Below are 16,949 nucleotides of genomic sequence, written 5' to 3'. Positions count from 1 at the left end.
CATGAGGAGGTGTTAGCCAGCATGAAGAAGCTAAATGACAGGCCTGTATGTGTTAATTAATTTGCAATGAACATAAATGCAGGCAATCGGTTGGAGGTGGAACAATACAATCTAACGACCAATACACCCTGGTGAGAGAGAAATTCTCCACTGGACTTAAACTCTATTTGTGATTGACAAATGCCAGTAGTGAACCTGCTCTTCAGCTCCCTTCAGTTGCGGCCTCCAGGCATTTGCTACCACCAGGCTGGGTTGGGGCTTCCCTCTTTGGCTGCTCTTTGCATTTCTGGGGTCAAAAGTTTAGTCACTAAGCCCATGGTTGTCTTCCAGGTCGACTACACGTTCTGGTACAGTTTTATAAAACCTTTTAAAACAAATATTTCAGAAGCCATGATTTTAGTTTTGGGCAGCCACAGAGGGAAGCCCAAAAGTGTAGTTCGTTTTAAGTGCAACTTTTCAAACACTGCCTAGAAACTTTGGGGAAATCCTTCGCAGTATGAGTCTCTCCTGGATCGCCCTCTTACATTTTGGTTTTTTTTCTTCTTCTTTTTTTATAATTTTGAGTGCTCCTCTCATTGGTATAACACTGTTCTCTCCTTGGAATATCTGTCCTCCTGCAGGACCAACCACACTCATTCCCTCTTTAAGCATGCAGGCTTCTAGGTTTCCTCTGGCAGATCTCAGAATGTTGTGACTTAAGGTGATGCGCACTCCCCCCTGGGAGACTGGTTGTCGAGCATCCTCTAGCTCCAGTTACAGTAGCTCTTTGTATATTTTGCAGAACACTCTTTCCTAATTGATAGAACTTGGCAGAAGAACAAAGTGAGGTGGTTCGAGTTCGATTTTTTTAACCACATTATGTAGGTGGGATGTGGATCCACCGTCTTACTTTTCAGCACTTGTTTTGGTTGGTTCTCTTTCAAGTGTCTTTTCTCAGATTGCTCTTCAGACACCAACTTTGTGTAAAGTGATACTTTTCACATCAGGTTGCACTGGGGCTGCCTCCAAGCACGATTAGCCACAGGTGGCATAATGAAGTGATATCTCTGCACCAGGCTGTGATCAGCCTTCCTGAAGCCTTAGTCCGGAACAGACTAATGACATGCCTGGTTTAGCAACGACCTCACCTTAAACAAAAACTACAGCCCTAGACCTGAAAAGACACTGCTAAGGAAGAACTAATCAACTGCTCCTTGCTAACAAAGACTTAATGGAATTTCTAACATAGCTCTCTCCTCCTCACTTTGGTGCCTGAGTCTCCAGCCTCCAACAACAGGAATGCAGTCCATTGAGTAAGCTATGCTAATCATCCAAGCTGTGTAGTGCTAAACTAGTGTCAGCCAAAATGGACCCCCGCCTCAGTACTCCAACACACACACATTCTTACTACCATACATGTATCAAAGGCTCACTGTCAAGTCGCACCCGCTTGACATGCACATGGGGTATCAGCACAGACTTGTTTTTCAGGTAATAGCTGGGTTTTACATGAATGGTTTCGAAGGTCATGCTCGCTGACAAAGATGAAAGAGTATGATTACACCACACATATATTAAATATTGTATTATGCCACCATTGCTTTGTGATGAACAGCGCCATTAGTCCATCGGTCAGTATGAGGCACCCTTCTTGTGGCGCACCTACCCAACCAGCCCCATCGTCACGGACATCGCATTGTCAAGGACACGCCTAGGCCTCTGCATAGATTAGTGCTATACTAGGTCCATAACAAAAAAGTTAGGATACCAGTTTTACATGCACTGTACCACTCGGTGCATTGGAACATGCCTGTTTACCATTCCCAGACCCAACAGAAGGCGAAGCCCCTTGACTTTCAGAATACTTTGTGTTTTTCTTTACGCTCTCACAAGGGGTTCTGCAGGTCAATATGTTTGGCTTCAGAATAAAAATGCTATCTTATGCAAGAAATTATTGTTACAGGGTAAGTAACTAGTTTAACTGTTCAGTTAATAATTACCTCAGAAGCAGTGCACCTTTAACTTATATAAAGCACTGCAGTATTAATCTCATAAAGGTACTGCTAATATTTATCTAAACAGTAGGTCTCAGAAACACAATTTCCCTTAGAGATCTGTAGCACTGCAGAAAATATTAATATATTGACCATGTCTATTAATTTTTTTGTATAAATAACTTTAGTATACTGAAATGTCTGACTTTAAGGGTATTTTGTAACTGTAAATCTATATGAACGTATGTGCTCTTCAGTATTTTAATACGTAATAGGATAGCTGTCCTCCAAATCTTGCTTTTTAACATAGTTTCAGCATTATTGAGATATACTTTTAGGCAAGATAATCTATTTTAATTACATAATGCTTAACTATGGAGAGAATAGATTGAGAGGAGATACCTTGTGCACCTACAGTGGAGGAGTCTGACCCAACTGGTGAGAGTAGAACAGATGAAGTTGTGGTGAGCTCCTGCGGAATGGTATTTCCTGAAGTGAAGGTCACTGTGGAGGACACGTCAGCAGGTGAGCTCATAAGACTGTTCGCTGTTAATGTTGCCACCTGCTTAACAGCAGGAGCTATCCATTGGGAGCACTGCCCAGTTTTGAGATTATTTTACTGGTTCTACATGAATTGCCCTCCACTGCATTCTTCTTCATGGGGAGAAGTGTGTACAGCAAGAAGACTTCATGAACTCCCATTGAAAGAAGATGTTCTGCTGTTTACTCATTTGTTTTACAGAATGGGTGTCCACTTTGGGTATGGGGAGCCTAATCCACGTTAGTCTAATTGGAAAACTTCTAAAAATGTAAATGAGTTCTGTTTACACTAAACTGTTTGGATGTTGTGGAATTCAGTAATGCATTCCTTCCTCCTGGACCTGTATCAGGCACCCCTGATTTATAGCTGTTAGTCCCGAACTAAAATCGTGGTTCTAAAATGTTTGTCATCACCATAAATCTTTAATGGAATGTGATAACTTTGATCTAAGTTTATAATGGAAGGATACATTGGTTAATATTCATTTAAAAACCGTCAAACGCAGAATCAGGACGGCTGCCGCTTGCAGCCCTATGTGAAGCTATCTCCTGGCTGCATGTAACGCTCAATCTATTTATTTCGTTCACTCTCGGCATCGACAATAAGATGGTGATATTTGAAGCACAGACCCAAACCTATTTGCTTTGTCAGAACTAGTTTTGCAGCTGCATAAACCTTTGTATTACTTCGAAGCACAGAAGGCGTTGCTGCTTTTCCTAGCTAGTGTTCGTTCTCCTGGGGAATGGGAATCCCTAAATGGAAAACGGAGCTTTTCGTGATAGCCTGCCATCATAATCTATGTATATACATTGGCACTGGCACACCTTTCTCTTGGCATTCTCTGCTTTGTTTTTGCCCTTGTGCTTTTATGTCGCAGCCATGCCTCACATTCCGATTTTGTGTGAGTGATGCATTGATGGTCATGGAAGTGTTGGGATTGACATTTACTAGTGAACTAATTGTTTATGGTCTGCATGTCCTTCGGTATCCCCAAAGTCTTTTGTGTCAGTTTTTAAACCGCAGTAATCCAGTCGGAATGCATGTTGCACCTAGGGTATTGAGCGTTCTTTTCGTATTTTCACTGCAGACAAACGCCAGTTTATCATTCACTGTGTCATTTACTGATAGTTACGGTTGGTTTGTGCAACTGCGTATTAGCAGAAGATGGAAGAAGAAAAACGAAATTCTGGAGCAAGTTGTTGTAGTTGCTACATTCTGTTTCCCCCGCCACCCATTCATATAACCTATTTCCAGAGGCAATGCAGGTTGTGTCCGTGTCTGCTAGCCCACGAAGTAAAGGACTCCTAGAGCACTCTTCATTCTATCCTAGTGGACTTACTGCTCCTGTTTCGTTCTTAAATTCAGTGGGAAAATGCTTTCTTTCCTTGGCTTTTACCTCTTTCTACCAGACACAGTAACACACTCCAGCCAGGCCCACATATGAGTGCTCTGAGCAACTAGGGGATCATTAGTGCTTCTAATGGCTAAAGGAAAGCCATTCTTTGCACAGAGGGATATAAGAAGTTTCTCAAGGTCTGCTATAAAAACAATTTGATGAATTATGCTACCCATGAATGCTAAAGTTTAAGCAGGCTTGAAGTGAATGATCTTGACCCATTGATATGTTAGGTGAAGTGCTGTTGCCCGTTTTCATCTGTTTAAAATTGATCATTCGCTTTGAAGTCTGCTTTTCTGTATTTATGTATACGAATAGGACTATCTTCTACCGAATGTGCACATTTGCAATATAATTGCAGTCAAACGAACTGTATGTCCCTAAAATTCTGAAGTAACAACTTCATCATGAGGTATGTAGTATGCATAACTTCTGGAAGAAACTGCAGAAAATATTCAGGACTGTTGCACATGTTGCCAATTTATATTGTACATTACAAAGTCTATTCTCTTCAAGGGCTAGAATACTAGTTTTAGCTACCCATGTCAATAATATATTTATTTTTTTACCCAAGGTGGATCAATCCAGTCAACCTAGACGGATTAGAAACTTGCTTGTAACAATAAGGATGAATTTCTCATTCTTAAGAACATTTTTCTCTACAGTGAATAATAAAATACCTTCTAAATGTGAAAAACAAATTACCACAAGCATAGTAGTTGAAGCACGAGAATAAAGAACATCTGATTTATTTTTAGGTCCCGACTATTATATCCCGCCGGGATTAATAGCTCGAATCTATTGCAGGGGAAACAAACTCTCTTGAACAAGCGGATTCCTCCCAATGCATGTGATCTATTGAAGCGTGACGCTTCGCCAGCGCGCGCTTGGCCTCACTCACGTAGCCTTGGACCCTTTTGCTACCAAGAAATCCCTTCCACCCGCCCCCAACCTCACAAACCACCATTTGTCGCACACATCAGACTCGCCACAGCGAGAGCTTCAGACTTTAAAGGAATGCTCTCCCCCGCCCCCCTCTGCACAATGCCAGTTTCGTGTTTCTTGTTAAAAAAGTTACCCAGCATTGCAGCTTGCTCCTCATTTCCGTACTGCTCCTCGTCACGCGCTATGCTTTCAACATGAACAGTAACACAGGCCCCATGCTTAATATTTCAGCCCCCCTCTGCTCAATGCCAGTTTCTTGTTAAAAAAAGTTACCCGGCATTGCAGCTTGCTCCTCATTTCCGTACTGCTCCTCGTCACGCGCTATGCTTTCAACATGAACAACAACACGGGTCCCATGCTTAATATTTCAGCAGGCGCCCGCTTAACTTTCTGACCTTGCCAATGCTCGTTTCACATTACAGGCGTTTATTTCGCTCAGTGCACGGCCGCCGCGCAGTCAGTAACAATCATTTTCGCACATTTCAAGCATTTATTTTTCTCAGCGCGACTCCCATCTCAGTCGCTGCGCTGGTAGGTAACTCCCTCCCACACCCCTCCCCACCCATTACAGGCATTCATTTCGCTCATCGCTGCACCCATCTCACGGCCGCCGCGCTGATAATTAACGTTCATTTTCCACATTTCAAGTTTATTTCTCTACGTGCGGGGGCAACCTGAACACCTATCTGGCCCCGTCCTTTGTAGCAAAATTCTTTACTGGAGATTATGTACAATGCTGCGTTTTGCTCTTCTGCATGAGGGTTGTGCAGTGGCGTTTCAGCCAGCAGCTGATTTTTACATCATTCGTCTTCATAGGGTAGAATTATTTTTTCATATTTTATTTAAGGCAGGGCGAGCCGATATGCCTTTCAACGGGTATAGATAGCGCACAATTTTATATTTAAATACACTTGCACCCAAGAGTATGGATGCAGTTTCCCAACTAGTAAAAAAAAAAAAGGATATTGCCTCCTCGATATCGCTTGTGAATCGGGATGCTGGCATGGTTGCCCAGCCCCCCTCCCAGCGCTGCCTTTCCTCTGCTTGCTACTTTTCACCCTTTTCTTTTAGTGCTTATCCGCTTATCCTCTTCTCCCCATTTTTAAAAAAATGTTTTCTTTTAAATTCACGAGGGCCCAGTAGCTTTCCCAACAGAACCAAACAAGCATTGACAAAGTGAGAAGTCTGGCAGCCAACACCAGACTTTGCCAATGCTTTTTTTTCTACTGGTAGGGTGCTTTGTCTCTGTTTTCCTTTTAATTGTGTTGTTTATGTGACTCTTGGCTCCCGTTGGTCAAACTACTTCTGCATCTGCGTGATGTGTTTGCGAATCTGTAGCACCACTGAACGCCACAGCATCACTCAGCACCACTCAACGCCACAGCATCACTCAACAACACAGCACCACTCAACGCCACAGCATCATTCAGTACCACAGCATCATCAGTACCACTGAACGCCACAGCACCACTCAACGCCACAGCACCACTCCACGCCACAGCACCCCTCAACGCCACAGCACCCCTCAACGCCACAGCACCCCTCAACGCCACAGCACCCCTCAGCGCCACAGCACCCCTCAGCGCCACAGCACCCCTCAGCGCCACAGCACCCCTCAGCGCCACAGCATCCCTCAGCGCCACTCAGCGCCACAGCACCACTCAGCGCCACAGCATTACTCAGCACCCCTCAACGCCACAGCACCACTCAGCGCCACAGGACCCCTCAACGCCACAGCACCCCTCAACGCCACAGCACCCTTCAATGCCACAGCACCACTCAAAGCCATTGTTATTTGTAATATTAATACATCTAAGTCATGTAAATACAACACATATTGCATTACAAATGCTAAAGGTGTCACATTTGCGAACGTTATAACTATTGTCATTGTAAATGACAAAGCTATTAATTTCGCTATTTTCAAAACCAACACATAAATTAAAAATGTGTCATTTACAATACCAATAGCTCAAACTTTCCTAATGCGAGACCTATTGCATTGCAAATGATTGTTTGTTATGTGAATGGCCAGTTTTGGTTTTAAAGAAGACCCAAACACTAGTACTTGTGATTCGAAAGTTTGAAGAAAATAGGGATAAAGGCTTAATTTCCATGCAGTGCAGCGAGCCACATGTTCTCCTTCAATTGACATGTGAATCATGCTGTTTAAATGAATGTAAAGTCTGCTTGTACTGATTTAGCCCTCCTATATTACTTTATTATTAAGAATCGAACTCGCACAGACCAGTCAGTCAGAAATTATTTTACAGCTCATAAAGCACTTATGCATACCTGTTGTGGATCCTAGTAAAGTGGGATTGTAATGAACACTCAGGAAGTCTGCTGTATCTGGCGTGCCCCATTTCCATAACCGTTCAAATCAGTCAAACACGTTTACAACTTATCTCTGTACATGGGAGCCTAGCAGGAGGCTACTCCTTGGCTGAACAAGTCATTATAATTGTTGGTGAAGAGTTCACAATTTGTAGGAATAACACCTTCGTCTATCACCTGCTGACTGCTCTTCTGTTATTAGTGAAAAGGCATAGTCTCAAAGCTATGTATGTAGGGTTAGAGGTATAGCTGCAGACCTAATTGGAGAGCAGCATGTGCTGAACACAGATCTCCTAGTAGGGATTTGTTACGAAATTCAGCAGGTCTTAAAGATAATCGGGCGAAGCGCCAATGAACGGGCACTACAGGTGGCCTTCATGAAGGGGAGGGGAGCGGATGCGACCCTACCGTATGTAGTGCGCCACACTGCTGCAGTCTGGCAGAGGTGTGTGGAACGAGTCCTGAGACGGGCCCCCTTTCACAGGGAATTGTCAGTCTGGATCTTAGCGCCCATTGTGGCTATGGAGGAGCATATGTCCTTTAGGGACTGGAGGGATGGGGGCTGCGAAACCCTGGCTGACCTCTATCCCGGCGACTCGTTTGTCTCCTACGAGGAGGCTGCGGAAGCCTTTGAGTTGGGGAGGGGGACAATTTATACATTATCGCGGCATTCAGGACGTGGTCAGGGAGATGTGGCCTCAGTTCCCGGAGGCGCCACAGACGTCCCATACATTAAACATCATTCTCTCATGTGGCAGGGGCCGTAGGTTGATTTCTTTGCGTTACTCTGCACTGCGTCGGGACACAGAACCGCCGGTCCAGCCTGCGTGGAGCCCGTGGGAAACGGATCTCGGGGAGAACCTGGAGGCAGGGCAGCGCAAGCGTATAGGGGGTCTTACACGTAAAGTGTCATGTAATGCACGATTCAAGCTTACACATTTTAATTTTATGCACCGCACTTATATGACACCGGTCTCCTTGCAGCGCTTCTCGCCAGATAGGGAGGACACCTGTCCCAGATGCGGAGCTGAGAGGGCTGGGTTCCTGCACTTGGCCTGGGAGTGCGCCCTGGTACGTAGTTTTTGGTCGGTGGTGGTGGGACGTATAACCGTTGCTACCGGCCTTGCGATAGACTTAACACCGCTCCACTGTTTGCTGGCGCTGTTTCCCCGGCCTAGGAAAAAGAAAATCCCTTATAAACTACTGCAACTGATGTTGGTTCTGGCGCGGCGGAGAGTAGCCATTACCTCGATGGGGCGGAGGGCCCCAGAGATTTCTACATGGCTGAGGGATGTCCGAGAGTGGTCTCTGGCAGAGAGGATACTCATATGCAATGTGCGCGCAGGGATGGGAGACTGCAGGAAGACCTGTTGGCATGGAGAGCAATGTGTGCCGCTGGTCTGTCCCTGAGTGATTCTGAGGGGACTAGTGCTGAACTGTTTACGCCTGAGGGGGTCCGGATCTGACAGGGAGGGAGGGGGTGACGGGGATGAGTAGATCTGGGTTGTCGTCTGCGCTCGACCGCAGCCTCACGCTCACTGTCTGTATGTCCTGATTGTAATGTATGGCTCTTTTTTATAACCCTAATGTCTGATTTTTGTCTAGTGATATTGTTTCCCTACTGTGCCTTAATGAGGTCGTCGTTCTGTATGCAACAGTTCTTATATGATGCCGCAATTGGGGGGGAATGTTTGTGTTCTCTATATTGCATAACGAAAAAATAAAGTAAAAAAAAAAAATGATAATCGGGCTTGGAGTGTGGGCCAATATAATTTAATCAGAGTTTGGGTGATGTGTGAAAAATTTCTCAAACCTATGATGAACCAAGCACCAGCTTAAAAACCCTTTTCTAAGGTGCTGGAGCAGACCATCACTTCTACTCAGCTGGTAGAGACCCAGGACATGTATAACAGTTCTGAAGTAGTTTACTGGGATTAAGGGTTTAGTTCCATCAGGCCAAGGCTGGTACCTAGGTTTAGCAATGTGTTACTTGAACATGTAGTCTGTCAATTGTGATTTTGCAATGACTGTCAGATGTGGGTGGAGTGGGTGATTCCGCTACCCACGTTAATCTCTGCACTCCAGATTTGAACGTGTAGCTCTATTGGCAATGAAAAGGAAATTCAAGTTTGAGTTAAGATTCTGATAGATACATCTGCCGTGTGGATTCCTCACCTTGTGAATATCCCCTTGCGTCAGCAACATTCGGAAATTCTTTTTGTAGCCTCGCGCCGACGTGGACTTGGACGTCATAGAGACACGACATCGCTCGCGACTCCGCTGACGTCACCGACGCCTACAATAGGCCCACGCCGGCGTGATGACATCAGTTCCCTTTTTTCCGCGTCGTCGACGCTTACGGTTTCGGGATACTCTGTAGCTTCTAGTAACTTTGTTACTATATTACTTCGATTCTCCATTCTCTGACCTTTTTACTCGGTTGTCATGTCGACAAAGAAAACGGGTTTTAAACCCTGTAGGGAATGTGGAAAGATGATGTCTGTTACGGACCCACACCAAGACTGTATTTGGTGTCTGAGCTCTGACCACCACGTTGATGGATGTTCATCGTGTCAAAAGATGAATCCGAAGGCTCTGCGAGAAAGAGAGTCTAAGCTTCTTGTGGCCAAGCTGAAGGCGGATAAAGTTAGAAGGTCTTCAAAACACTCGAAGAGGTCGAAGTCGAGGTCTCGAGAGGCGTCGGCTTCGAAGTCGTCGTCTGATCACGCTTCCAGCTCTCGTAAAAAACATAAGAAGAGGAGGCATGAGTCCCGACGTCATTCGGATGATAAGTCTGGCTCAAGATCGAAATCTCTCAAGAGAATGAAGTCGAAGGCAATTCCTCCACAAGTATCGGATCAGGAAGGTGAGGCCTCACCTTCGGAGTCACTAGTTCATTCTCCGACTCCGGTTCCTGATCCGACGCCGGCTCCGTCTCCATCTCCGACTCCAGAAGACGCCGGTGAAGTTCCTGTTGAGGAAGAGACTTCGACTCCTGTTATTGAAACAGATTCGAATCTATCTCGAGGTCAACCTGAGCATCCACCTTTTCCGGCTCCAGGTCAGGACCCTTCTGCGTTTCTAAATGCTATGTATGGTGTTTTCTCAAGATCATGGTACCCCTCTGGAGCGCCTTCGGGTCCCATGGGTCCAATGGCATTTAATTTGGGTGTCCTCACTCCTATGCCCTTGCACCTTTCATGCCGTATATGCCAGCCCCGACCCCGCTGTGGCAGTACCAGGCACCACGAGGTCGACGCCGGCTCGACCGAAGTCGACGACTCCGGCTCCGGCGTCGCCTGCTCCAAGCAAGTCTATGGAACATCCTTCTAAGCCTTCGGATTCGATTCAGACGTCTGCTCCGGCGCCGTCGGATTCGGCAGTGGATCCGGCTGCACTCCGTGTTAAGCAGAGGTCTAGGAGAGAGGCTCAACGTCTCCTAGAAGAACAGAGATATTGTGAGTCTCATTCCGACTTAGAAGAAGGTGAGCTGGATGGGAGTTATTTTGAGGACCTGGCAGAGGCGAGTGGTCTTGAATTTTCTCCGGAGTGGGCTTTGTCATCAGGCCCGGATACACCCTCCAAGGATGTTCAGCCATATCATGTGGTTATGAGAAAGGCAGCAGGACTTTTGGGTTTAACTTTGCCTACTGTCGAATTTAAGTCAAATTTACTGACTGAGGTTCTTCATTCTCCGAACTCTGCTGTGGAACCTTTGCTCCCTTTTAATGACGCTTTAACTGAGCCCATTATGGAAGTATGGAAGAAACCTTTTTCTGCTCCTGCAGTTTCGAAAGGTGTGGCTAGGAGGTATAGAGTGGCTCCTGAAGATCCTGCCTTTTTGTCATCTCACCCTTCTCCTGAGAGCTTGGTGATTCAGGCAGCATGTTCTAAGAAGTCGGTTGGCGCTTATCCGCAGGTGCCTGGTGACAAAGAAGCTAGAAAGCAGGATCAAGTGGCCAAAAAGACTTTTTCTTCTGCAAGTATGGCATTAAAATCAACTAATGCCACTTGCCTTATGGGTAGATATGTTCATGCACTTATGGACTCTATGCGTTCATTGATCCCTAAGGTTCCAGAAGATAGCAGAAAAGACTTTGAGGAAGTTTTATCTGACACTCAAGCGGCAGCTCGTCAGGTCATCCAAAGCGGCCTCGATACTGCGGATTCTGTGGCAAGAATCATGGGCACGGCGGTTGCCACAAGGCGTTCAGCTTGGTTGAAATCATCTGATTTTTCGGCTGATGTACAGTCTGCTTTGTTGGATCTGCCTTTCGATGGTGAAGGACTCTTTGGCAAAAAGGCAGACATGGCCTTGGAGAGGTTCAAAGATAGCAGGACGACTGCTAGATCTCTTGGTCTTCAAGTCAGAGGTTCTACGACCAGGAAATTCAGAGGTTTTGGTCGCTCTTCCTTTCGTACATTTAGGCAAGGTCAGCAGCAGCAGCAACAACAGCAGCAGCAGAATACCTTGTATAGGTCGTACAGGGGAAAGCAAAGGGCACGTCCTCGAGGGCGTCAGGCCTCTTCCTCCTCCACCTCCTCCAACCCCCCAGCCACGGAAAAGCAGCCCTAGATTCGCCATTCAGGATCATGTGGGTCCGGTGGGGGGCCGGCTTACTCATTTTCTACGGGATTGGGAATCGGTTACATCAGATCTTTGGGTTCTCAATCTCGTAGAAAATGGGTATGCCCTTCCCTTTCGGGAGTTCCCTCCCAATTACCCACCTTGCCAGGGATATTGCTCAGAGGAACATCTGTTGCTTCTTCAGGAGGAAGTTCTTACTCTATTGAAGAAGGGTGCGATAGAGGTGGTCCCGGAGCAGGAAAGGGGTCAGGGATGCTACTCCCGGTATTTCCTGATACCCAAGAAGGATGGCAGGCTTCGTCCAATCCTGGATCTCAGGATCTTGAATTTTTATCTGAAACTGGAGAAGTTCAAGATGCTCACCCTTGCTCAGGTTCTTCAGGCTCTGCTGGAAGAAGACTGGATGGTGTCGCTCGACTTACAGGATGCGTATTTATATCCCAATCCTGAAGTCGCACAAGCAGTATCTCCGTTTTACAGTGGGATCGCAGCACTATCAGTTTGCGGTCCTTCCGTTTGGTCTTACTACTGCGCCTCGAGTCTTCACCAAGGTGATGGCAGTGGTGGCGGCGCATCTCAGAAGATCAGGGATTCCTGTATTCCCTTATTTGGACGACTGGCTGATCAAAGCGGAGTCGTCAGAGAGAGTGCTCCATCATCTGCAGGAGACAACCCAGTTGTTGTACAGGTTGGGTTTTTCGATAAATGTACCCAAGTCTCACCTGGTGCCCTCCTAGCACAACCTGTCCATAGGTGCGGTACTGGACACAACTGTATGTCGTGCATTCCCTCCCCCTCAAAGGATTCGCGACATACAGGAGATGATTCCTTTATTTTACAATGGAGCGGTCGTTCCAGTCCTGAAGGTCCTTCGCCTGCTCGGTCTGATGGCTTCTTGTATTCTGTTGGTCAACCATGCACGCTGGCACATGAGGGCGCTCCAGTGGTGCCTCCGCAGGCAGTGGTATCAGCACAACGGAGATCTCAGGGAGTCAGTGAGGATCTCCAGAGAAGCTGCAGCGGATCTGTCTTGGTGGGGCGTGGAAGGCAACCTGTCTCAGGGGAAGCCTTTTCAGTTGCCTCCTCCGGTGGCCACAGTAATAACGGATGCATCCACTCTAGGGTGGGGTGCTCATCTGGGGGACCTGGAGGTCAAGGGTCTTTGGTCTCCAGAGGAAAGGTTGCTTCACATCAACCTTCTAGAATTGCGGGCGATACGTTTGGCGCTCAAGGCCTTCCTCCCTTCCCTTCGCGGTCGTTCGATCCAGGTCCTGACGGACAACACGACCGCGATGTGGTACATCAACAAGCAGGGAGGAGTGGGATCGCAGTGTCTCTGCAGAGAGGCTCTGCGTCTCTGGTCCTGGATTCAGGACCATCAGATTTGTCTGATGGCAAATCATCTGGCCGGAGTTCTGAACGTTCGTGCAGACAGTCTCAGTCGGCAGTTCTCTGCCAACCACGAGTGGAGGCTTCACCCGGAGGTGGTTCACGGCATCTTTCCGATGTGGGGGACTCTTCGGGTGGACCTGTTCGCCACTCGCGAGAATGCTCACTGCCTGTCGTTCTGCAGTCTCCAGTTTCCGATGCAAGGAGCCTTGGGGGATGCGTTTCAGTTGAGTTGGGGAAATCGACTCCTTTACGCGTTTCCTCCCATACCCTTGATTCCTCGGGTTTTGAGGAAGATTCGCCAAGACCGGGCCCAAGTCATATTGGTCGCCCCGGACTGGCCAAGAAGGGTGTGGTATACAGACCTTCTCCACCTCTCCTCTCACCCGCCGCTCCGTCTCCCTCTCAGGGCAGACCACCTCTCTCAGATGGAGGGGCAGGTTCTACATCCCCACCTCCAGACATTACACCTTCATGCCTGGAGATTGAACGGGGCAATCTGAATTCCTTTTCCCTCCCGCCTGACGTTGTGGATGTCATTTTATCCGCCAGGCGTGACTCCACTAAGTCTATCTATTCTTATAGATGGTCGAAGTTTGTCGCGTGGTGTGGGGAAAAGTCTATTGACCCTTTGAGAGCCCATTTATCTGATGTTCTCCAGTTTGCCCTTTCTCTGGCGCAACAGGGGTTTGCAGTTGCCACAGTGAAGGGCTATTTTCAGCGCTGTCGGCATTTCTCTGCTTGCCTGACCAGCCGTCTCTTTTTAAGTCTCCTGTGGTTTTAAGATTTTTGAAGGGCCTCACAAATAAGTTCCCTCCTTCTCCTTTCATTGTGCCTCAGTGGGACTTAAATCTTGTATTGACTTTTTTGATGGGTGCTCCCTTTGAGCCTCTTCACAAATGTCCCATGAGACTTCTTACTCTTAAAACAGTCTTCCTCGTTGCAATAACCTCGGCAAGGAGGGTAAGTGAGCTTCAAGCTCTTCGTTTCAAGCCCCCTTTCTTGACCATTCATGCTGATCGAATGGTTCTTAGGACCAGGGCTGCTTTTCTACCTAAGGTGGTAACTCCTTTCCATTTAGGACAGTCCATTACCCTACCTACCTTCTATCCTCCCGCTCACCCTTCTAAGGAGGAAGAGAGACTACACCGTCTGGACCCCAAAAGGGCGGTGTCTTTTTACTTGGACAGATCTAGAGACTTTCGTTTGGATGACCAGCTCTTTATTGGGTTTGCTGGCTGCAAGAAAGGAAGAGCGGTCCATAAAAGAACCTTGTCGAGATGGATCGTCCTCTGCATTAAGATCTGCTACTCTTTGGCCGGTAAGTAACCACCAGAGGGTAAAAGGGCTCATTCTACAAGAGCTAAATCTTCTACCTCAGCATTGGCTAGAGGTGTTCCTGTAGAGGATATTTGCAGGGCCGCGACTTGGTCTTCCCTCCACACTTTCGCGAAGCATTACTGCTTGGATTCCGAGGTGAGGAGGGACGGCCACTTCGCGCGTTCTGTCCTCCAGGATTTTCTGGTTTAGAAGAGTGGACACCCTCCTCCGGGAGTGGGGACTGCTGTGGGACTCTATTCACAAGGTGAGGAATCCACACGGCAGATGTATCTATCAGAAGAACAAGTTACTTACCTTCGGTAACGCTTTTTCTGGTAGATACTATATCTGCCTGTGGATTCCTCACTGACCCACCCGCCTCCCCGTTGTCCACTCTTCTATACCAGAGTTACTGTAATGTAATGTATATATATTTTGTTGTCAGGGAAATGTTTCTATTGCTTTCCTGCATTTGCTTTACACTGTGTGTTTTGCCCTTACTATTTTGTACTATGTATACTGTATACCTTTCTACTGTCATTGGTCCGTCCGTGTGCCTCGATGGCACGGAAAAAAGGGCGGAACTGATGTCATCACGCCGGCGTGGGCCTATTGTAGGCGTCGGTGACGTCAGCGGAGTCGCGAGCGATGTCGTGTCTCTATGACGTCCAAGTCCACGTCGGCGCGAGGCTACAAAAAGAATTTCCGAATGTTGCTGACGCAAGGGGATATTCACAAGGTGAGGAATCCACAGGCAGATATTGTATCTACCAGAAAAAGCGTTACATAAGGTAAGTAACTTGTTCTTTAGGTTAGGAGCTTTAGGATCTAGATCTGGATCATCTTAAGACACATTTTTAGTTGATGCATGTCATGAATTTTTTAAGCAAATCCCCACTATTATAATCAGCTGCCTTTATCTCGTCTTTGTGTCTGTAAAATCCCACCTAAATTTATTTTTGATGTGTAGGAAATGTGGGCAACCTGAATCTGCAAGAACCGGGATTTTCCTTTTGTCAGAAATGGCATCTGATTCTGGCATTATTATTTCTTCACCAGTTTCTCTACTATGTCTACTCACTTAATGTTCCCTAACTCCTCTTTAACTTCTTTGGCTTGTAATTTTACTTCATGGGATATTACGCCTTTTACTCAATCGTTAAAACACTGAATTCCTCACATGATGCACTGATCTGCGATAGTTGACTATCCCATATGGAGCCTCCACTTTGATGTGTGGCTATAATGTTAGAGCCAATGTAAACCGAGAAAACATTCTTGATAAGATACTTCATAACCCACCTTCAAGGAACTATCTTTGCTCATCCTTAAAGATCTAATCGAGATACCAGTTTGGTTGTCTCTTGTTTTTTCCTATTCCTGCCCTCCAGAATATTTAATAAACTATGGTGAATAAGGAAGTGTCTCCTCTCTGATGAGATTAGTAGTGAGGCATTGTCTCAAAGTGGAGCATTACATGCCAGTTTTGATGGTCTTTCTGGATAATGCAAGTAAAAATAAGTGAATTAAATGCAGTGTAACCCACAGTGTGGAGCACTCCCTTTGTGAGAAGGCCATATTTGAGTTGTGTAGGTGTTTATGATTTAAAAAAAAAAATGTTTGATAGCCAGAATTATTATACATAGGACAAGCTATTCATGTTTGCCCACTTTTTAACAGAAACACTTCAACTAATTGTTTTGACAGAATGGTTCTCAAACAATCAGACCACCTAGGTACTGTGGTTGCCTTTGCCTTGACTCTATGGATCATCATTCTCTTGCACCGTTTGGCTCATCGTTAGGCAAAATGTTATGTTTTACCTGATCTATCTGCTTTATTTGTTTGTATAAGTAGCCTCTTTGTTTGTATGAATAACCTCTGTTTGTAAAGCGCTCTGATGTCCGCAAGGGTGTTGTTCGCGCTCTATAAAACTTTCAAATGGGATATTTCAAAGATTTACTTGCTTTAAATATTCTCCGTCATCGTTCTAGAGATTTCCGTCAGTAATATTAGCAGTAAACCTTGTCGAAATGGGCATTAACCCAGAAAGATTGTTTAGTAGAAAATTCACCTGTTTAACAATCATCTAGACTTTAACCAGTAAGATGCACGCACCAACACTAGTAGAGACCATACCTTACAATTTGTAAGGCAGATGCAGTTTGAGGAAGTCAACAGAGCACATTTTTCCTTCCTTTGGACCAGAGTAGCCTTTAGAAATAATGCCAATGTTTCCTTCAAAGACATCTTTGTTCAGAGACTGTTTGGCCACTCCTCAGTTCTGTGAATAATTCCCTTTGGGATTTATTTATTTTATTTTTAAAGGCACAGAAGAGAAAGCACCCATTAATCTAGATCTGCTCCAAAAAAATCATATTGACTCTTACTGAAGCCCCCAATTATCATTCTGGTGTTTTCCCAGGAAAGATGTTATGAAAATTGGTTAACATTCCCTAG

At 46.0% G+C, this 16,949-nt stretch overlaps 1 protein-coding gene across 9 annotated transcripts in view; it reads left to right on the top strand.

Moving 5' to 3' along the window:
• Positions 1-16,949, top strand: part of RANBP3 (RAN binding protein 3) — a 355,000-nt gene that overhangs the window by 45,821 nt on the left and 292,230 nt on the right. For 5 of the 9 annotated variants that reach the window (XR_013603675.1, XM_078669890.1, XM_078669894.1 and 2 more), the window contains exon 2: positions 2,391-2,498. The exons of 3 other annotated variants lie outside the window; for them this stretch is intronic. Coding sequence is in view for 5 of the 6 variants with exons in the window: in XM_078669890.1 (XP_078526016.1) it covers positions 2,391-2,498 (108 nt within the window). In the remaining variant the exon portion in view is untranslated. Of the gene's footprint in view, positions 1-2,353; positions 2,499-16,949 lie in introns of all 9 variants that reach the window. One more of the 9 variants, XM_078669892.1, reaches the window with a different exon arrangement.

Source organism: Lissotriton helveticus, chromosome 12 (assembly GCF_964261635.1).
Source record: "Lissotriton helveticus chromosome 12, aLisHel1.1, whole genome shotgun sequence".
Taxonomy (NCBI): domain Eukaryota; kingdom Metazoa; phylum Chordata; class Amphibia; order Caudata; family Salamandridae; genus Lissotriton; species Lissotriton helveticus.
This window is presented reverse-complemented; position numbering and strand designations above follow the sequence as displayed.